This window comes from Hyperolius riggenbachi, chromosome 6, assembly GCF_040937935.1.
Source record: "Hyperolius riggenbachi isolate aHypRig1 chromosome 6, aHypRig1.pri, whole genome shotgun sequence".
NCBI lineage: Eukaryota > Metazoa > Chordata > Amphibia > Anura > Hyperoliidae > Hyperolius > Hyperolius riggenbachi.
This window is the reverse complement of record NC_090651.1, coordinates 250,240,699-250,263,913: the sequence shown is the minus strand read 5'-3', so window position 1 is coordinate 250,263,913 and position 23,215 is coordinate 250,240,699. Positions and strand designations below refer to the sequence as shown.

General features: G+C 42.9%; 1 protein-coding gene across 3 annotated transcripts in view; it reads left to right on the top strand.

The window, feature by feature from the left end:
• The window catches only part of MORN1 (MORN repeat containing 1), a 565,248-nt gene that overhangs the window by 43,944 nt on the left and 498,089 nt on the right, over positions 1-23,215 (top strand). For all 3 annotated transcript variants that reach the window (XM_068240670.1, XM_068240672.1, XM_068240671.1), the window contains exon 6: positions 15,878-15,965. In XM_068240670.1, coding sequence (XP_068096771.1) covers positions 15,878-15,965 — 88 coding nt within the window. The remainder of the gene's footprint in view (positions 1-15,877; positions 15,966-23,215) is intronic.

Here is a 23,215-nt window from a genome sequence, read left to right as displayed (position 1 = left end):
GAGGCTGAAGCTCCTGCCGAAGATCCCTCCTATATGCCTAGTGTACTGTAGTGCCGACCCTTTCTTCCTCTTCCTCCTTCCCCTCAACCATATTTGCTTTTGCTACAGTCAGAGCACACAGTATGTCCACTACTGCAAGTCGAGATCCTGATTACTTAATAGAATCGGATGAAGTTAGCACAGATAGTGCAGACGAAATAGAGGGACGAGCAGTCGCTAGTGGCAGAAGTGACATCAAAGATTTTTTCAAAAATCAAGCCACTTCTTCTACTTCAAGTAAAACGGTGGGTGCAAGGGTTGCTGAAACGAACTTGGTGAGGCTGAGTGAAAAGGAAGTTAAATTATTTTGGACCCTAACAACATTGCAACAATACAAAGATGATCAAATCACGGCACGTGGCTTTAGAAGATACGTCGAACCGTCTGAATATCAGGATGATGAGGAGTTTGTCCAAAAATGGAAGACAGCCTACTTGGAATTAGCTGTTAAACTACAGGACATAGTACTGGAACGAACTAAAAAGGAACATATTAAAACACTCAAAGAAATTGAGACCACCAAACTCCGCTATCAAGAACTAGTGGAGCGTTCCCAGTTCTCTAAAGTCTTGAAGAAAATAGATCGGAAACTCACGGTCGTCCAAGACACGATTAAAGAACGCAAGTTGCGCAAATTTCAGCGTGATAAGGACGATTATCACCAGAGAAAGTATTTCTCTTGGCAAAGAGCAGGCAAACCAAGAATCCCGAGAAAAGGGAAAGGGCACTGGACGACTGACACAGATTCCAGTGACGAGGAAAAGCAGAACGTCAGTATTCACACTGAGAAACCTAACGGAAAATCTAATCTAGAGCAACAATCTCGCCCTTTAGGGGGGGCACGAGGAGGGGAAGAGGCAAATCCAAGACAAAAAAGAAAGGGGAAACACTTGCAGTGGGAAGACAAGAGATACCCCAAGAATCAGAAACGAAGGAGGAACTAAATCTATCCATCGTTCCGGTGAACGATTCCCTGCAAGTACTCAATCTTTCAGATGTCCCACTCCCTGAGGGAGTAGAGGAACTACTCAGAAAAGGACTGAACTACAGTTTATCCACTGATTTTGACTATGCAAAATTCAAAGTGGACTTATATAAAAATATCCGACGTTTGAACATTAAGTTACACTTCCTTAAAAAAGATCAAGTTGATAAAACATCACGCACCATGTGCTGGGGAGATTCCAAAGTCAGCCCCCTGGGCTTCAGTCCAGGGATTGAATGGACCAACCAAGACCAACAAAATTTGGACATCTTAAGGGATTTAGAGGAACAGAGTATAGAGGACTCACAAAAGACGGAGAAAGATTTTAGGCCTTGCAAATCTGTAGCACCTTTTCCTATCCAGGCGGGCTCCAGCCTGGATATATTCCAGAAAACCGTGGAGAGAGATCTCAAAGCCGAAATTTATCCTAAAGCTAATTGTAACCTCTCTATTAAAGAAACAAGAGCCCTGAAGTGGCTGCAGAACCGCCCGGATCTGCAGATTCGTCGGGCCGACAAAGGAGGATCAATTGTAATAATGGCAGCAGAGCAATATCGGAGGGAAGCTTTGAGGCAATTACAAGATATTAAAACATATCAGCCCCTACCCTCCGATCCTACAATCAAATACCAGAATCAACTCAGATCTCTATTAAGAAAAGGGGCAGAGCAGGGACTTATCACATCTAAATTGGCCAGCGATTTACTGCCTAACTTCCCCATTAAACCTATATGGTACCACATACCGAAGGTGCACAAGTCCCAGACCAACCCTCCGGGCCGCCCCATTGTCTCGGGTATGGGGTCGGTCACAGAAAGGTTGTCCAGATATCTGGACCACGTCCTGAGGCCATTGCTCAGTTTAGTCCCCTCCCATCTAGTGGACACCATGGATGTCCTTAGGGGAGTGGAGAACTATCCATGGCATGAAGGTGACTACCTCGCGGCCATCGACGTGGAAAGCCTGTACAGCAGAATCCCCCACAATCTGGGGCTTGTCGCGATCAGAAGGTTCCTTGACCGCATCGACAAGGATGAAAATTTTAAAAACTTCATTTGCGAATGTTTAGAGTTTGTGTTAACTCACAACTCTTTTGTTTTCGACGGTAAATGGTACTGGCAGACGTCTGGTACTGCCATGGGGACAGCTGTCTCGTGTACCTACGCTAATTTGTTCCTCGCTTGGTGGGAAGAGGAGTACATACACTCGCCCACCAATCCCTTTCGTGATCAGCTTGGGGCGTGGTCCAGGTATGTGGACGACGTACTGGTGTTTTGGTCTGGGACTTGTGCTACCTTTGAGGAATTCTTGCATTACATTAATGCTAACGAGGCAAATATGGCCTTCACCGCCAATATAGCGCATGATAAAATGACATTCTTGGATCTGGAACTGGTGATCAAAGATGGTCACCTAATCACAAGAGGATTCCGGAAGGCAACAGCATCTAATGCATTGCTTTATAACACTAGTTTCCACCCAGAGCACATTACTCGTACCCTTCCTTACGCCCAGTTCCTCCGATTACGCCGTAACAACGCACTCGACGAAGATTTCCGCCGACAGTCGGAGGAGCTGGGCGGAAGACTAATAGCAAGAGGCTATACAGAAGACCTCATCCAACAGGCCTTTAAAAAGGCAAATTCTTGCGATAGGAAGATGCTATTAACTAATTCAAAAAGGAAGACTAATGTTATGTCGAGAAAAGTGCCACTTTCCTTTGACTATACGGCAATGGCCAATCAAATCAAATCTACAGTCACCAGAAACTGGGACATTCTTTTGAGGGATCCTCTTCTTAAACCTTTGGTGGTAGATGGCCCCCTTTTCTCCTTCAGACGAGCTCCCACAGTAGGATCATGCATCAGTAAAAGTGAATTTACCACTGTACAAAAACTCACTTGGTTGGATCAACTCAAACCTCATGGCAATTATAAGTGTGGTCATTGCCTTTCGTGCAATCAGCTTAACGTCGGGAACAGCTTCCAACTGGGGCCAGTGCGACGGAAAGCGAGCACTTTTTTTACGTGTCAGACGAAATTTGTCGTCTATGCCATCTGGTGCCCGTGCAATCGATTTTACGTAGGGGAAACTACGAGGGCAATGACCAGACGTTTTAGAGAGCATTTCAACTCAATCAAGTCAGGGCACGGATCCCCAAGACTGATCAATCACATTAGGGATACACATGATAGTGACCCCACTGTTATGAGGTTTGCAGGAATCCTCCATATCCCCATACTAAGAAGAGGGGGAGACCGAGAGAGAAAACTTAAAAGAGAAGAAGTGCTTCTAATTTTGAGGACTGATGCTATGGGCCCATTAGGCCTAAATGATTACACAGATATGTCGTGTTTCTTGGACCCTTAAAAGATTCTTTGTATGTAGTGATTGGAGAGCTGGACTATGTTCCACCTGCTTCCTACCCTCCTGTCCGGATGTGTGTTCTTTCCTTCACCCTCCTTCCCTGTCCCCCCGTTCCTTCCCTTCCCTTTCCTTCCCTCCTTTATCCCGCCTTCCTTTCCCACTTTTCCTCCCCCTTTCCCACGTCCTAACGCCAGGCCACTAGTATATATGCCTTTTAGGTTTTGTATTTTACTAGGATCTCTAAATATTTAAGCAATAATGATCCAAAAGGAAAAATAATATTCATTATGTTGAGATTATGGTCCAATTAATTTTAATGCCCCCAGTGATTTCCACTCTTGCCCTCCCAATTATGCTCACTATTTGTGCGCATTTTTAACTCACACTAGTATGACACCTTTAAACGTTGTTCTGTAATTAGGCAATGTTTTATAATTCCTGCCACGCCCATCTCAATGCACCTAATATGAGTGTTGAAATAAAAAAATTTTTTCACTAAGTAATAATGGGAGCTTAGTACACACTAATTGCACTATGTATTACATGCACTTTTTTTGAGAAGCAGCAGTCTAGTTTTTGGCCACAAGATGGCGCCAACATGGATACGGATGGATTTTTGCAATAGCAATGCAGCCAGCTAATAGAGATTTGGACTGCACAGCCATCCGTCTCCCGTAGGTGTCACCTCCCTCTTGAGTCACTGCCGGAACGCATATTGCGTCCCAGCGTGTGTTTTGGCTTGTAGGGAGTGTGAGGGGCGGCCCCAATAGGCGGAAATACACCGCACGGAAAGGTATATGACCCGGCCAGCCCATCCGCATTTTACAGCCTCCGTAGAAGCGCATTGCCAGCGCGAAACGGCCGTAAGGCTACTCTGTGCCCTGCACCCACCACCTGTCACAGCCTCCAACAATATGGTATGTCCAATACTTTTTTTCATGCATGTATCCATATGATGTTTGCCACTTGTGAAGAATAAATGTACGAAGTACCAGCAGTGCCGACTTTTCTGCATTTCTCTACCTGCCTTCAATTGATTCTATCCACAAGCCAGAGCACGCTGTCTCCGTGTGTAGAGGCTGAAGCTCCTGCCGAAGATCCCTCCTATATGCCTAGTGTACTGTAGTGCCGACCCTTTCTTCCTCTTCCTCCTTCCCCTCGAAAAAGTGAATTGCATATGGCCCACTGGTGCCTACTGTGATATTAAGCCTGATCAAGAAGAGGATGTGGTAGACGATGGGGTGCATGACTCAAAATGGGCTAAAGGCACAGAGCAACACTGTAACAAGCAAGAGCAAGAAGACGTTAGTCAGAAACAACATCCTGGGAGCTAGAAAATGTTGACCAAAACAACAAAGCCTATTTATTCCTCAACCAAATCATGAATTTGCACTTGACATAGGGCAGAGATATTAACAACCTGAGCTCCTGAATAAGGATCCACCACACAGTACAGTGGAGGGTCTACCTACCCACCAATGAAGCCACATCTTATTCTACCTTTTATGTCATAGAGGATCATGGGTATACAGAAGGAGAGGTACCACTTCCTAGCATTTACTTGGATCCAGTGATAAAGCAAAGGAAGGAGTCCGTCTTTTAATGTGTGGTGCTTGAACTGATATGGGTTGAAAGCACAGAAAAGAAGAATAAGGAGAAGGGAGAGGAGAAGGAAGTTGAACAGCATCATGGGGAGAGGTTTTAGAGTGCTTGAAAACAGCAGAGTCCCAGTGCAGTGGCCCACCCTTAGGACTGGTCATGGAACCTTTTTTTCATTCTTTTATACCTCAGCTTGTGACAAAACAATTTCTCACCTTCTGCATGTAATATCAGTAAATTATTTGAGGCAAGAACAATTACAACCTGGGCAACACATGCTGGTTTAGCCATATGATTATCAACTACCTAGTTTGGTAAAGGACCCACTTTTCTCAGAGCCAGAGTAACTGGCCCACAGTGCTCCTGCTGCTGTAGCTGCATCCTTTTCCCCTCCTCCCTCTGCCATGTAAGTAGCCTCTGCTGTTTCTATTCAGTGCAATGCAAGTCCTTGCATAGTCACTTTCTTTTCTTTCCAAAACACCTCCCCCATCATCCTGTAACCCCCCCCCCCCCCCTTTGCTGGTTTTCCAATGTCATATTTACTGTAGTTTCTCTCCACAGGCCTGAACAAACTACTAGATTTTCTTCCATTGTCTTAAATAGCATATTCGAGCAGTAGTAGTCACCATGTTGAAGCAGGGGCAACAATCCACCGCTGAAAAACTGCCATATATCTGGCAAACAAGGTTTTGTGTTTACCTTATTGAGTGACACATGTAAAGAAGCAATACATCACTGCATTCCTTTGAGTTTGCATTACTCCGGTCTGTAGTTCTTAGGAACATTAGTTCATTATTCATGTGCAAAGCAGAAAAACCTCAGATTTGGAGAGCCAATTGGGGTATAATGTGATTCGTGCTTCACGAAGGCTCTGCACCTGTGTTCAGCAAGTGAGACTTTACGTCTGTAAACACTCAGCTTGTGCTGTATGTCATCTAACGCTACATGTGTCTGCCAGTGGGATATCATCACACTGAGCGCGCACGGCTTGTAATCTGAAGAAACACATGTTTTGACGTCATGCATTCCAAATGTGTTTTTTTCTAAAGCTCTCGGTGTAATGCTAGCTGGCTTCCTGGCTCAACCCTCTGTACACATGTTTACTTTGCCTGGCTACTCAACTTTGGGTTGGCGCTGCTTGGGCAGCAGGTGTGATGAGTTCCAGTAAGGGCAAGGGGAACCCATGTGACATTGTTGTCAGAGAAAAGGGATATCCCACAGCAGACATGGATGGGAGTCTCAGAAGCATGGGCTAGGATTCTATATTAGTTTAACGGGCTCTGCTCCAAAGCAGTCACAAAGGACTCTGCAAAACTAGTACATACGTGTGGAATTTGGCCTAAGAGGAGATACCATGGGTGTGTTTTCTTTTGTAACCATTTCACTTTTTGTGTTCAAATTCTTTGACTCTGAGCATTTTGTGACTATAATCATAGAAATATAAGAAACAAGGGTGTGCCTAACCCACTTAGTGCCTAAGGCTTTAAATCAGATGGTGGCTTTCTAATCTCTTTAAACCATTTATAAATGAACTATGTGTTCCCTAAGCTAGAAAAACTGCATTTGTAATGATCTGTAGTATTATCTGGGAAATTGCCATCTGCTGTCAGTCACAAACTAACCTTGTGGATTTATGTACATATAAGCAAAAGTCAGGTTTACATGGCCCTTGTTAGGCCTCTGAAGGGGCTGTGGTACCACTTCCTCTGGTTTCAGTTTTTCATATGGAAGGAATTAAGGAGATTGGCACAGGTTTATTGTGCTTAGGCCATTTACTGTGTCCACAAGATAAATAGCAGGAACTATTATATAATAAATTGCAGGAATTACATTACAAGCGTAAAAGACTGAAAAGTAACAGCTGATGTGACAGTATTTATGTGCTGAAGATTTATTGGAAATTGGAATCTTACAGGTGTATTAGGAGAATCTTTACAAATGAATGCCCATGCAGGGTCCAGCCATATTAGTCAGTTTGACCAGGAGGTAGGGCTGAAAGATAAATCGAATTTAAACCAAAATCGCGATCACCAAGATTACGATTTCGGAATCGTCAAAGTGGCGAATATCGCGATCATGTAATTTCCGCATGGGGAAGTTTGAAGAAGCGGCTTCAAACTTCCCCAAAGTCCTGGCGCGTGCGGCCCGCAGCGTTGGACATGCCTTCCACACCAGTCCTACGCTGTCCATCCTCTATCGCCGTCTGCCGGCTCTTGTGCTTGGCAAAATGCTGGGTTCCTGTATGTCACATAACATACAGGAAGTATGCCGTTCATTAGAGCCTGCAGGAGGCAAAGTGAATAGATGTGCATCGCTGGACTTGTGCTGGAAGCTATGTCCAGAACTGATGCAGCTTGGGGGACAGAGGAGGCACAGAGAGACACAGAGGGGGCACAAAGAGAGACACAGAGGGGGCACAAAGAGAGACACAGAGGGGGCACAAAGAGAGACACAGAGAGGGCACAGAGAGAGACACAGAGGGGGCACAGAGAGAGACACACAGAGAGAAACAGAGCGGGCACAGAGACACAAAGGGGGCAAGAGAGAGACCCAGAGGAGGCATGAAGAGGCAAAGGGGGCACAAGAAGAGACAGGGGGACAGAGGGGAACAAACAGGCACAGAGGGGGAACAAAGCTTGATTTGAAGAAAATCGTGAATCGAATCGAAATTGCAATTTGGGACAGAAATCGCTCAATTCAATTTTTTCCTAAAATCGTTCAGGCCTACCAGGAAGTACTTAAAAGTTCTTTAAAACAGGAGGATTGGCCACAAAGTCACTGCAAAATCACAAAATCACTTTTGAAGTGCGATTTTGCAGTGCTCCTTTAGCCTTGGAGTGTAATCCCAAGGCTGTATTTATACTTTTTCCGCCCCGGGCCAGCTTCCCTTCCATGTACAGCACCTCCTCCCATTCCTTGTGCAGCCCCCTCTTCCATGTCTAACATTCATGTACAGCAGCCTCCTTCAGTTCTATACAGGCTCCTTGGGCAGCAGCTCCGTATTTCCATGTGTTGCTCCTTTTTTGCAACCTCTTTATTCCATTTGCAGCCTCTTCCATATGCAGCCATCTCTCTTCCATGCCCAGCCACCTCTTGGCCAGTTGCCACCCAAGGCCTGGGCCTTGGTGGCCTTTGCAGAAATCCATCCCTAATCGCTCCAAAAAAAGCTGCATGACCTGCAGTTGCAATTTGGCCAAATCATAATCACGGGCATGGGTTCAACTCCATTTACTTTAATCAGCGTAGTGCTTTTTACGATCATTGGTGGCTGTCAGCAATCCTGAAGTGCTGATGAAATGACTATAGTGAGCCCCAGGCCTGAGAGTAATTTATTCTCATATAATTATGTTACTGTATATTCCAGTGCTAACTCTCCCATATAGAGTGCAAGCTTGGAAGGGATGAGCTCTCCCCCTTGTGTCTCATGTCTCTTTGGTTCTTTCACATGAGGCATTAACTATGTATGTTTAATGCTTGTGCTGCCGGATGTTCCGATTGTATTGTGGGTGACCTATATGTATTTATCTATGGTACTCACTACAGTGACCACATTGTACTCAGTACAGCACCAGGGAGGATGATGACTATATAATAAACATAATAATCCATTCTCATGATCTGACGAGGGAGTGAGACTCCTGAAAACTAACCCTATAGCAATTTTTCTGAGTGTGGAAGGAAAGAGAAACTAACAGCTACAGGCAATACTGAATGTAATAAAGGAATACAAGTAGTTTATGGAAAATCTGTATATTTCCTCACAGTACCGGTAATTCAGAGAGTGAAATGTGTTTCATATGTATTCAAACTTGTGAAGAAAAAACACTGGGAGCCCAATCTGGTGCAATATTGTTAGGTCACCAGGATAAGGAAGTAAACAAAAGTAGATATACTCATGAGGCCAGGCTACTGTAAGAGGCAACCACTTGCTAGGGCATGAGAGGGAGTACTGTCCCCAGTTGGGCTTGTATGTAGATAGGATGGTGATCGCAACTCCTAAAAAAGATTTTTGCTTTGGGATTTCTCCCAGAGCCAAAAAAACCCTGTATGTCAGCCCCAGGCACCATCTACACTCCTGGGGCTAACGTACACTCCAAATAGAGGAAGCAGCTCTAGCCATGAAACGCGTTGTCGAAAGTGCACAATAAAATGTTGAACTTTTTATCAAGACTTCTACATTCTTTGTGATGTAAGCATCCAAAAGGTAGGAGATGTTTAACTATTATAGTATATAGCATTCTCTACCTTTCTGTGCGCAAATATGCTATTCTTTTTGCATCTGGCGCCTCCAGCTACCTCCAGTGTTTTTATTTGTATGTTCTTTACATTACAGAGCATAGCAGTGTAATCACTCCATACATTTCTTCTATGCTAGTTTTTTTTTTTATGTCCAGGCTGTGCAGAAAAAGAATATTATTTATAGCGTGCTTGTTGCACTCCCCACATAGATGATGCTCCCCTGTATGTATTTACAGGGTTACATTTCACCTCTAACTGAAATGGACATTATATTGTGAGGTGTTGCCCACAAACCTTCACTGCTTTTAACCACAAAGCATAAAAGTCAAGCCAAAGGGGATACCAATAAACTTTGGAATGTGGAAACCGGGCTGTAAATCACATAAACTTTCACTCATGTGTGCTCTGTGGGAGGAATCCATACAACATATGGGTTAGACGCTTCTCAGATTAGGTGTTTTATAATTCGCATATTGGACTATGTAGTCTTTTAAAGCAAAACCTACACAAAGATGAGTAGCTATGCCAATGATGAGCTGGAAACAAATGTGGAAGATTAATGTCTCTTCTCTTGGATTGTGCTGAATCAAAATTTCCTCTGAGACGCTGCAGAATGTGCACATTTGTTTTATATATTTGTGTATGATTTATTTTTATACTTTTAAGTTCAATTGCGTGATTTTTTTTTTCTGTTCTACCCACCCTACCTAAACTATGGATGTGCCTCCCAGCTCCAAAAACTCCCTACATACATACCTAAAGGGGCCCTCTCCCCTCCCCCTCCCCTCCCCCACTCCCATCCCTCCACAGAGTCTCCTTTCATCTCCTTGCACTAGCCTGAGATTACGCTGCCCTGTCATCTCTCCCATCCCTTAGCTGAGAAAAAATTTATTTATGTTGAAAATGTAAAGAGGAACTTTAGCCCAGGATTGAACTTCATCCCACTCAGTAGCCAATACCTCCTTTCCCATGAGAAATCTTTACCTTTTCTCTAATAGTGCATCAGGGACATCTGTATGGCTGATATTGCTGTGCAATTCCTCCCACAGTGTGATGCCAATGCCATAGTCCTGACAGTGTACTGTCTGTGAACCTCATTGTATTGTGGCAAATAATGCAATAACACATATGGGAAGGTGATGCTAACTCGCCGAACAGCACCTGCAAATAATCTGGTCTGCGGAGCACAGCCAGTCAGCCAATTACAAGACACAGTGGCCCATATGCAATTCACTTTTTCTCCTGCGTTATCTCCTAGGAGATCATTTTCATATTCTTTTTTAGAATAACTTTTAAGCATTTTACAATAAAAAAAGTATTTAAAAGTAGGTGAAAAAGTACTATGAACATTATTTTAAGTTTTTTTATTGCTTGCTGGTGATTTATATGGCATTTTATGACAAGGTGTTAAAATATGTGTTCAAATCTACAGAAGGAGACCTTCAGTTGCACATTGTAATATGGTAGCAGGGGCAGCATTGGCAGCTTGTCTTTAGACCCATCCTACCACTGGTGATGGTCAATTAGATGCAAATAACTTTGAGTTGATGCAAATTTATGCAAATGTTTATGCATTTTTGCAGCTTGAAAATGAATCAATAAAATACGGCTGAGGTAAAATTTGATTGGTTCATTTTCAAGCTGCATAAATTTGCATAAAAATGTGCATAAATTTGCATCAACTCAAAGTTATTAGCTTCTACTTGACCATCACTACCTACCACTAATGTGACCTGTGAGTTACAATACCCATAAAATGCCCAAATCTTCAAACACAATCACAGTTTCCAACCATTGCCAAGCAAGCAGAAATCAACTGGCAGAAATGTATCACAGATGTTGCTATGTGATAAATCTCATAATGTTAATCAGGGAGAGGAAAGATCTTACAATGGGCAAACCCTGACTAAATAATCTATAAATTAATATTGTAAATAATAAGCAATTTTATTAAATATGCTATTTCCACTACAGTTCCTATTTAAGGTTTGGGACCAACTAGAAAGCATGAGACACTATCGCAATGGCTGAGCGCTTTTGGTAATGATTTCTGATGTTTTTGAAGCAAATTTTAATTTAATGCAATCCATTTGTATAGTGATTTTGATTTCCATAGACATGCTAATAAAAGTGCTGCAAAATCACTTAGTACAGCTATTGAAAAGCGATTTTGCAGCGAACCTATACTTTGTATTAACCATTTCAGCCCGCAGGTATTTTTCACGGTATGGATGAGAGGAATTTTCCCATTTCAGCACTCCTCCCTTTCATTCCCCAATAACTTTAACACTACTTATCACAATGAATGTAGAAAAGGAACAGACTGGCACTAGATGTGGGTGGATGGACACTGGGTTCACCGGATTGCGTACTCCATGCCAAATGTGCTCTTCAGAGCATACACGTTTGCAATTAAGGAGAAAGGAGGCAGAGGCACAGTTAAAGCAAATTGAAATACCTTTAATCCACGGTGTACTGACATGCGGGGCTACAGTGGGGGTGAGGGGATGCCTGACAGCTGTTTCGCTAAGAAAGATTCTTCAGAGGCAAAATTTGGGAACCTTTCTCCTTAATTACTTACCACAATGAAATGATCCATACCTTGTTTTCTCCGCCACCAATTAGGCTTTCTTTGGGTTATACATTATGCTAAGAATTATTTTATTTTAAATGCATTTTAATAGGATTAATTAAGAAAAAAAATGGAAAAAAATCATTATTTCTCAGTTTTCGGCCATTATAGATTTAAAATACCACATGCTACCTTAATTAAAATCCACACATTTTATTTGCCCATTTGTCCCGGGTATTGCAACATTAAAATTATATCCCTAGTATAATGTATGGTGACAATATTTTATTTGGAAATAAAGGTATATTTTTTTAGTTTTACATCCAATGCTAATTTTTAGCCCATACATTTATAATAATATGTCCTCTTGACATACATATTATTTTTTTTATTATTATTCCCTAAAGTCAGCAGATGTAATTTTAATATTTGGCCACAAGATGTCACCGCTGAGCAAAATCCTATGTAGCGCATAAGTACACTACATAGGAAACAATGGGTTGCTACATTGTTACTAGGGAAGTGACTCAGGTTTCAATGGAAGTCTGCATCACGGGTGTTCTGTGGGAAATCAATGAATGGGAACTTTGTTCGGCGGCGGAAATCGGTGGAAATCATCGGCGGAAGGAAGTGCGGCGGCTCTATTTAAGAATAAACACTGTTTTAGAACAAAAACAGTGTTTATTCTCGGCGGACATGTGCGGATTGGCACAGGGAACTTTTGTCCCCTGCAGCTAATCCCCCCTGCTACTAGCAACATCACGCGTGCAAACCCCCCTCCAAACTGCAGGGATGTGACTAGCGCATCTCTGCGGCTGTAGCAAATGCCGCTGCGGATGTGAAGCTCAAGTGCCCGTGGCATAAATGGTTAAAGTGAACTGAGCACTATTCTTAGCACCCAGGGCTTCTCAATAGCACATTAAAAATGCATATTAACAATGTGGTTTATTGCTTTAAAAAAACTATTTTACCTCTTCTTTTTACATTTAAATATTTGTTAGAGGCTTTTATTGCTCTACTTCCGTGGCCTGCTGTCCACAGAAAGAGCATGCAAGTATTGATTGTTGTAATTAGCATTAGCAATGAGAACATAAAATGCTTTCAGCAACGGGGAAGGGGGGTGTTATTATACATTGTACTTCAAAGAGTTTAGAGAGTCGCACTTGATTACAGTCACACCTTCCACTGGACAAATAAGGGCAGAGGGAAGGGGGGAGCAGCTTCTTACAGCTATTAGAAACCAGGACAAACTGAAGAAATAAAAAGCTGTGTGGATCCCCTTAAAGTGCAAATGTTACACAGAATGCTGGGAAATCACAATTGCTACTGTGGATGCACCTTCATTGACTTTAATTAACCTGGCGCTTTTGGATTAAACTGCGATTTTAAAACATTGTGAAAACTCTCCAGTGGGCCCCAGCCCTTAAAGTGTATCTGTACACAGAACAAATAACTGTGTACTGATTCATGCAGGCTTATACCTGAGTGAAAAGTGTATGTTACATTTGGCAGCACTGTCTGATTTTCAGCAGACACCCACATGTAGCTGCTGATATGTAATGTGGGAGTTGGTGTGGGATCTCCTGAAGGAGCAGCTCACAGAAAGCTGGTCCTGCTACTCCTCCAACATATCAGAGGAATGCCCTTTGCTCCTCTCTCAGCTTATTATACAGCTCAAAAAAAGCTCCACAAAATGCCACCCTGGTGTATCAGTTACTTGGAATTACGCAATTATTGCATATGAGCACAAGCTTCTAACATCACAGTGAGCACATGACCCCCTTCTGCACTGTTCTGGCTTCTATGGGATCATTTACTTTGAGTGCACAGCAATCTTGCCACATTTTGGTGAATCAGGGCCTAAGACCTGTGGTTTTAATGACAGTTAGACAGGAATTGTTGCAGACAGCTAGGGTGCCCTGGATTGTCTACCTTTGTCTGGTTGATTCTGGCACCTGATCGGGTGTCGCCCTCAGTCTGATTTATGAGCATGCCCCAAAATGAGCAATGTTTGTAGTTTATCTTTATTGAGAACCTGCCTATGCTGAGGGGAGAAGTCTTTTAGAAATTGACCATCACAGATTGGTAAGTAAAACCACATACACATATTAAAGTGTACCCATGGGGGGTAGATGGGACACAGAGGCATGTTCCCTGCTCTATGGCATGCCTCCTTATCCCCTATAGGCCATTCTCAGCCCCCTCCCCATGCCGCACTAGAACCCCCCAAAATTGGCGACATGCTGCGTGTTGGCAATCTCGAGGAAAAGGAGCGTCCCTTGCAGGAGAGGCACTCCTGCAAAATGTCCACTCTGGCTTCAGGAACGCCCCTTCCCCAGCTCATATCGGCCAGCTCTGCCTCTCCCCACCCCTTCTTCTGGCCCGGCTCTCCACAGCCTCCCTGCTCTGTGCTCTGTGTTGAGACACAAGGAGCCAGAGCTGCAGCGTTGTGACCCCAGGGAAAAACACATCCCACGGTAGGAGTACGATGCAACACATACATTGAAGCATGTATGTCTCATTGCCACTGTAAACCTGCATGTTGTCCAGTAAACGCACAGCACGTGGTATGTCATTTCAACGGAAACCTACAGCCTAATGTCTCTACAGTACTTTAATGTCCCTAGGACCATTTAACCTGCCAGTATTTTTTTTTTTTTTTGTGATGTGGAAGGAAACCTTAATGCCTGGAACAGATTTACACAAACATTAAAATACATACAAACTGTATAAGATAGTGTCCTGGCTGAGATAGTGTTCTAGTGCTGCAAGATGAGAGTGCTGTCCTATAAACTACTGTATTGCCAACAAACAAGTGAAAAGATGTTGTTAAAATGGATTGTCATCAATGATCTTGTCAGGGGAAAATTTACTATTTTTGGGAGAGCTGTTAAAATGAACCTGAACCGAGTAAAAATATTTAAAATAAACGCATGATGTACCTGCAAATGAATATTCCATACTTACCTTGCCATCAGTTCCTTTCAGAAGCTCACCATTTTATTCTTAAAACCATCCCTTCCAGTTCTGACAAGATTTTGTCAGAACTGAAATATATAAGTTGCGGTCAGTTATATATCAGTTGCGGTCAGTTATAACGGAAAGGACCACTGATGGTAATGTATCTGTGTTTCCCTATGGCTCGAGCAGGCGATATTATAGTTTAAAGAAAACCTGAACTGAAAATTAAAAGTCAAAATAAGCATACACAAGTCATACGTACCTCCCATGTAGTCTACTCCTCAGTGTCTTTCTCCTCTCCCGTGTCCTGTTTGTCCACAGTGATCAAGGGAATTTTCCGTCCTATATTTTGAAAATGGCCATTACTCCTAACCGCTTCCTGGTCAGCACACTGTTAAACTGTAACATCGCCCACTTGAGCCATAGGGAAACATAGACATTACTTGGCACAGCAGTTGTCCTCTCAGCTATAACTGACAGCAACTGATATATTTCAGTTCTGACAAAATTGTTGTCAGAACTGGAAGGGATCATTGTCAGAAGAAAATGGTGAGCTTCTGAGAGGAACTGATGGTAAGGTAACTATGTAATGTTCATTTGAAGTTACCTCATGTGTTTATTTTAAATATTTTTACTCAGTACAGGTTCTTTTAAGAGTTTGCAGTCCTGAAAGCTGTTACAAGGTCATTACCATTTTTAAAATGGAGGATGGAAAATTCCATCAATGACAGTGAAAAAACAGGACACAGGAGAGGAGAAAAAGGTTGATAAGCAGATTACACGGGAGGAAACTGCGAGGTGCTTATATCTAATTTTGACTTGTAATTTTCAGTTCAGGTTTACTTTAAGGTCCAGTCACAGGCTTGCCCCTCCTAAAGCAAAGCAGAGTTTGATGATGTCATTATATCAGTCATTTTCTGTACCTGTGGTAAGAGTCTCTTGTGTACATAGGAAGTTTACTTTACAAAGGGAATAAGAGCTGTTTCATATCAAGAAGCTGAAAAGGTATTTTTCTATTGTATCTTACATTAGATAGTGTACACTGAGAGTCTGGAGCCAAGAATGCAACTGGGCTGTTCAGGCATGTAAGCATAACATATTATGTATTATTACAGGAATGGTGATCATTATGAGGGAAACTGGGTGCTGGACCAACGTCAAGGACACGGAGTACTGCACTGTTTAGATGGAACTATTTACGAGGTACAGCAAGACTATATTATATCTTGTTCTTTGTGATTCCACCCTTCTCAGATTTCCTGGAAGCATTAACCATCTTCTCTTTCTGTCTATCATTATTCAATTCATTCGCTTTACTAATATGGGAAATTATATGCTGGAAAATGGTACCTCCTACCTTCCAATATATTATTAAATCATCTGACAAGAAACAGATGAAAAATGCATTGCCATATATATATTTGTTTATTTTCTTGAGTAGGTGTCAGAACTGGGATTGATATCTGACAGGGCAATATGCAGTGAGAATATTTTTCCAGTAAATGATGCACTGAGCATTAGAGATGGGCCGAACGGTTCGCCGGCGAACGGTTCCAGGCGAACTTTGGGGGTTCGCGTTCGCCTGCATCAGGCGAACTTTTGCGGAAGTTCGATTCGCCCCATAAAGCTGTATTGAGCAAAATTTTTCGCCTCCATTTTACTGTCAGCAGACATGTTATTGTGAAACACACTGCTTAAGACCCCACCCACCCTCCCTAGCAAGCTAGGTCCTTTTATACCATTTGACTCAGTTGTCTGCCTACACTAATTAGTTATGGGACAGCTGCTACACACTCTGCTAGGGAGATTTTAATTGGCCTCCCTCCTCCCCTTCTACCTATTCCCTCCTCCCCTTCTACCTATTCCCTCCTCCCTCCTCCCTCCTACCGGAGGGAGGAGGGTCTCTTCTGCCAGGGAATTATACTATTTTAAAAACCAGTATACATCCTACCATAGCCGGGAATCGAACCCAGATCTCACTGTGTGGTGGGCATGTCACCCTAAGCACTGTACCACTACAGTAGTAAGTGAAGCTTGCCTAAAATTTAACATTTATGCTCAACGCAATAGAACCATTAGGTTGCTTAAAGGAGAACTGTAGTGAGAGGTATATGGAGGCTGCCATATTGATTTCCTTTTAAGCTATACCAGTTGCCTGGCAGCCCTGCTGATCTATTTGGCTGCAGTAGTGTGAATCACACCAGAAACAAGCATGCAGCTAATCTTGTCAGATCTTACAAAAATGTCAAACACCAGATCATACCATAGCTGGGAATCGAACCCAGATCTCACTGTGTGGTGGGCACGTCACCCTAAGCACTGTACCACTACAGAAGTAAGTGAAGCTTGCCTAAAATTTAACATTTATGCTCAATGCAATAGAACCATTAGGTTGCTTAAAGGAGAACTGTAGTGAGAGGTATATGGAGGCTGCCATATTGATTTCCTTTTAAGCTATACCAGTTGCCTGGCAGCCCTGCTGATCTATTTGGCTGCAGTAATAATAATCCAAACATTTGTATAGCGCTTTTCTCCTGTCAGACTCAAAGCGCTCAAGAGCTGCAGCCACAGGGACGCGCTCAAGAGGCCACCCTGCAGTGTTAGGGAGTCTTGCCTTGAACTCCTTACTGAATAGGTACTTGACCTAGCCAGGATTCAAACCCTGGTCTCCCATGTCAAAGGCAGAGCCCTTAACCAGTACACTATCCAGCCACTGTAGTGTGAATCACACCAGAAACAAGCATGCAGCTAATCTTGTCAGATCTTACAAAAATGTCAAACACCAGATCTGCTGCATGCTTGTTCAGGGTCTAGGGCTAAAAGTATTGGAGGCAGAGGATCTGCAGGATAGCCAGGCAACTGGTATTGCTTAACCACTTGCCGACCGCACGCTTATACCGTGCGTCGGCAAAGTGGCAGCTGCAGGACCTGCGACGCAGTATTGCGTCGCCAGCTGCAGGCTGATTAATCAGGAAGCAGCCGCTCGTGCGAGCGGCTGCTTCCTGTCAATTCACGGCGGGGGGCTCCGTGAATAGCCTGCGGGCCGGCGATGGCGGCTCGCAGGCTAAATGTAAACACAAGCGGAAATAATCCGCTTTGTTTACATTGTACGGCGCTGCTGCGCAGCAGCGACGTAAGGCTGATCGGCGATCCCCGGCCAATCAGCGGCTGGGGATCGCCGCCATGTGACAGGAGACAGCCTGTCACTGGCTGCACAGGACGGATAGCGTCCTGTGCAGCCCGGATCTCCAGGGGGGGCCAGGTAGGAGAGGGAGGGGGAGGATTTCGCCGTGGAGGGGGGCTTTGAGGTGCCCCCCCCCCCCCCGCAACACCCGGCAGGCAGGAGCGATCAGACCCCCCCAGCACATCATCCCCCTAGTGGGGAAAAAAGGGGGGCGATCTGGTCGCTCTGCCTGCACGCTGATCTGTGCTGGGGGCTGCAGAGCCCACCCAGCACAGATCAGCTAAGACAGCGCTGGTCCTTAAGGGGGGGTAAAGGGTGGGTCCTCAAGTGGTTAAAAGGAAATCAATATGGTAGCCTCCATATACCTTTCACTACAGTTCTCCTTTAAGCAACCTAATGGTTCTATTGCATTGAGCAAAAATGTTAAATTTTAGGCAAGCTTCACTTACTTCTGTAGTGGTACAGTGCTTAGGGTGACGTGCTCACCACACAGTGAGATCTGGGTTCGATTCCCAGCTATGGTATGATCTGGTGTTTGACATTTTTGTAAGATCTGACAAGATTAGCTGCATGCTTGTTTCTGGTGTGATTCACACTACTGCAGCCAAATAGATCAGCAGGGCTGCCAGGCAACTGGTATAGCTTAAAAGGAAATCAATATGGCAGCCTCCATATACCTCTCACTACAGTTCTCCTTTAAGCAACCTAATGGTTCTATTGCATTGAGCATAAATGTTAAATTTTAGGCAAGCTTCACTTACTTCTGTAGTGGTACAGTGCTTAGGGTGATGTGCCCACCACACAGTGAGATCTGGGTTCGATTCCCAGCTATGGTATGATCTGGTGTTTGACATTTTTGTAAGATCTGACAAGATTAGCTGCATGCTTGTTTCTGGTGTGATTCACACTACTGCAGCCAAATAGATCAGCAGGGCTGCCAGGCAACTGGTATAGCTTAAAAGGAAATCAATATGGCAGCTTCCATATACCTCTCACTACAGTTCTCCTTTAAGCAACCTAATGGTTCTATTACATTGAGCATAAATGTTAAATTTTAGGCAAGCTTCACTTACTTCTGTAGTGGTAGAGTGCTTAGGGTGATGTGCCCACCACACAGTGAGATCTGGGTTCGATTCCCAGCTATGGTATGATCTGGTGTTTGACATTTTTGTAAGATCTGACAAGATTAGCTGCATGCTTGTTTCTGGTGTGATTCACACTACTGCAGCCAAATAGATCAGCAGGGCTGCCAGGCAACTGGTATAGCTTAAAAGGAAATCAATATGGCAGCCTCCATATACCTCTCACTACAGTTCTCCTTTAACCAGTTCACCCCCAAGGGTTTTTATCCTAACGGACCAGAGCAATTTTCAGTTGTCAGCGCTCCTCCCTTTTATTCCCTAATAACTTTATTACTACTTATCACAAGAAAATGATCTATACCTCGTTTTTTTCGCCACCAATTAGGCTTTCTGTGGATAGTACATTTTGCTAAGAATTATTTTATTCTAAATGCATTTTAATGAGAAAAACAGAAAAAAAAAGAAAAAAAATCATTATTTCTCAGTGTTCAGCCTTTATAGTTTTAAAATTAAACATTCTCCTGTGGATAAAACAAACACGTTTTATTTGCCCAGTGGTCCCGATAATTAAACCGTTTAGATTATGTCCCTACCACAATGTATGGCGACAGTATATTATTTTGAAATATAAGTGGTTATTTTTCTGTTTGTTCTGGCCATAATTACAAGCCCCTATGTAATAAATTAAAATTAATTTTCCCCCATAAAATATAGAATAAAAAAAGCTGAGTCCCTAAGGCAACTATTTTTTTTTTTTTTAAGCTGATTTTTTTTTTTTTACAAGTGTTTTTTTGGGGGGGGGAGGGTTGGAAGTGTAATTTTATTAATGATGTGTATATACTTGAAAATGTATGTATTTTGTAAGTGTAATATACTTTTTGGCCACAAGATGGCGCTGGTGAACACTCATAGGACGTGTTCATTTTTTTTTTTTTTTTACACACTTTATTAAACTGTTACATTTCCTGTTTATGTGAATGGACGTAGCCGCTGTTCGCGGTCACATCCATTCACTCCAGGCACTGCGATTGGGTAGAGGACTGTTCAGTCCTCTTCCCCAATCGCCCAGCACGGGATCCCGACGGTAATGGCGGCGGTAGCGGCGGACACACGGCGGTAGCAGCGGCGGGAATGCGCGACGTATTAAAACGTCATGTTGCTGTTAATAGCGGTAAGCATGACGTTTTAATACGTTAGGATGGCGGTAAATGGTTAAGCAACCTAATGGTTCTATTGCATTGAGCATAAATGTTAAATTTTAGGCAAGCTTCACTTACTTCTGTAGTGGTACAGTGCTTAGGGTGACGTGTCCACCACACAGTGAGATCTGGGTTCGATTCCCAGCTATGGTATGATGTATACTCATGTATGTATCCCCAGCTATGGTATGATGTATACTCATGTATGTATTCCCAGCTATGGTATGATGTATACTGGTTTTTAAAATAGTATAATTCCCTGGCAGAAGAGACCCTCCTCCCTCCGGTAGGAGGGAATAGGTAGAAGGGTAGAAGGGGAGGAGGGAGAAGGGAGAATAAAATCTCCCTAGCAGAGTGTGTAGCAGCTGTCCCATAACTAATTAGTGTAGGTAGGCAAATGGTATAAAGGACCTTGCTTGGAGGAGGGAGGGTGGGTCCTCCAGCAATGATGTGTATTTCACTCAATTAGGTGTGGCTCCAGGTATTAGAGCTTTTGAAACATGTTTTCTATCATTTTTCCAGCTGATAGAATGTTTTAAAACTTTGAAAGTTCGCCTCCCCATTGAAGTCTATTGCGGTTCGCGAACTTTTTCGCGAACCGAACCTTTTGCGGAAGTTCGCGAACAGGGTTCGCGAACCTAAAATCGGAGGTTCGGCCCAACTCTACTGAGCATGTGACTAGAGAACATCACTTTAAAGTGAACCAGTCAAGTTATATATATCCACCGGGTAAAAGAAAACCCGAGCTGAGAGATAATTGCAGGCCAACTTTCTTGTGTTTCCTCTTAAATGCGCAGAAGTCCTCCTCTCATCCCCATGTGAAACATTCATGTACAGCAGCTTCCTTCACTAATATACAGATCCCTTGGGTACCGATTCCCTATTTCTATGTGTTGCTTCTTATTTGCAACCTCTATTCCATTTGCAGCCTCCTCTTCCATGTGCAGAAATTACTTTTCAATGTCCATCCGCCCCCTAAAGGCCCGAAGCTGTGTGACCTTTCCAGAAAGCTGCCAACCTCTATATTACCCACATTTGCAAAGCAGATAAATACCATAGTCATTTGCAATTACCATATTTGTTAGTGTAATGCCTAGCTTCTTCATTTTCCTTCTCTGTATTAGAAGCTGGGCACTGCAAACTCATAGCATGCTATTACATATCACAACACCTTCTGTAAGAGGATGTTAGGGGAAGTGTGGCTAGGGGAGGAGGGCATGCACTGGATTGCCAAGCACCTGAAGTGTGAGCGGTAGACTATCTGGCTGTCCAACAGTCACATGATTTTAAAAGTATAGTAGTAAAACAAGCTGTTTTTATTAATGTCTATAGTAACATTTTCCTTACCTTTTGTTCTTGGTGACTACGGTCAATAAGGCACTATCTCCTCAGTGGTAGCAGAAATACTATAGAAATTCTCCCATACTATCCCATAATAATTGGTTGGAGTTCTACTTTAACTACAAGCCACAGGGAAGTCAATGCATCATTATTAAATATTAATCACATGAGGATCCACAGCACAGAATTTACCATAGCTTAAAGGATAGCCGAGGTGACATGTGACATGATGAGATAGACGTATGGTATGTACAGTGCCTAGCACACAAATAACTATGCTGTGTTCCTTTTTTTCTTTCTCTGCCTAAAAGAGTTAAATATCAGGTATATTAGTGGCTGACTCAGTCCTGGCTCAGACAGGAAGTGACTACAGTGTGACCCTCACTAAGAAATTCCCCTTTTTATCTCTTTCTTGCTCTCAGAAGCAATTTTCTGCTAGGAAAGTGCTTTATAGTTGGAATTTATTATCAGTGAGGGCCACACTATTGTCACTTCCTGTCTGAGTCAGGACTGAGTCAGCCACTTCCATACCTGATATTTAACTCTTTCAGACAGAGAAAGAAAAAAAGGAACACTGCATAGTTATTTGTGTGCTAGGCACTGTAACTATGCTGTGTTCCTTTTTAACTTTCTCTGTCTGAAAGAGTTAAATACCAGGTATGTAAGTGGCTGACACAGTCCTGACTCAGACAGGAAGTGACTATAGTGTGGCCCTCACTGATAATAAATTCCAACTATAAAGCACTTTCCTAGCAGAAAATGGCTTCTGAGAGCAAGAAAGAGATAAAAAGGGGAATTTCTTAGTGAGGGTCACACTGTAGTTACTTCCTGTCTGAGTCAGGACTGAGTCAGCCACTTACATACCTGATCTTTAACTCTTTCAGACAGAGAAAGAAAAAAAGGAATGCAGCATAGTTATTTGGGTGCTAGGCACTGTACATACCCATGTCTATCTCATCATGTCACATGCCACTTCGGGTATCCTTTAAAGTTGCCTCAGTAAATCAGTTTTGTATAGTATTTTTTTGTAAGAGGGCTTATTGGTCCTTTTTAGCCCCTTACTCACTACTAGGAGTTCAGGTTCTCCATGAGCTTGCTGGGCAATCCGTAACAGTAACTTAGAGACACCAGAAACTAGCTACACTTGGCAGTCTTGGGAGTTTTCATATGGCAGGTTTACTTGCATCTTCCTGAACTCTGTTAATGTTATTAGATTATTGCTGTCTTTAAAGAAGAGCCTGTTATTAGTGTTGCGTGGCTGGTGATGAGGTTACATAAATTTTGGAATTTGGAGTAAATTAGCAGCCGCCGAAAATGGTAAATCAAGATATACAACGAAGTTTACGAAAACACTCATCTCCTAATGAACTAATAGCATGGCATAATATGCAGCACATTTATTAGGCACTGAAAACATTGTTAGTTCCTTATAAAATGTGTGCACATTATGCCTTGCTCAAGGTTCAGTAGGAGGTATAGATTTTTCTTGTAATCTTTGTTTTTTATACTTATATACTTGTATCTTTTTGTAAATCTCCTTTGTACAAATGTCAGGCATTATGTTATTTTGGATATTCTGTTTTTAGCTTATATATTTTGGTGTTGCTTTTAAAAGCTTTTAGGAGTGCGATTTCCACACCCTGGAAG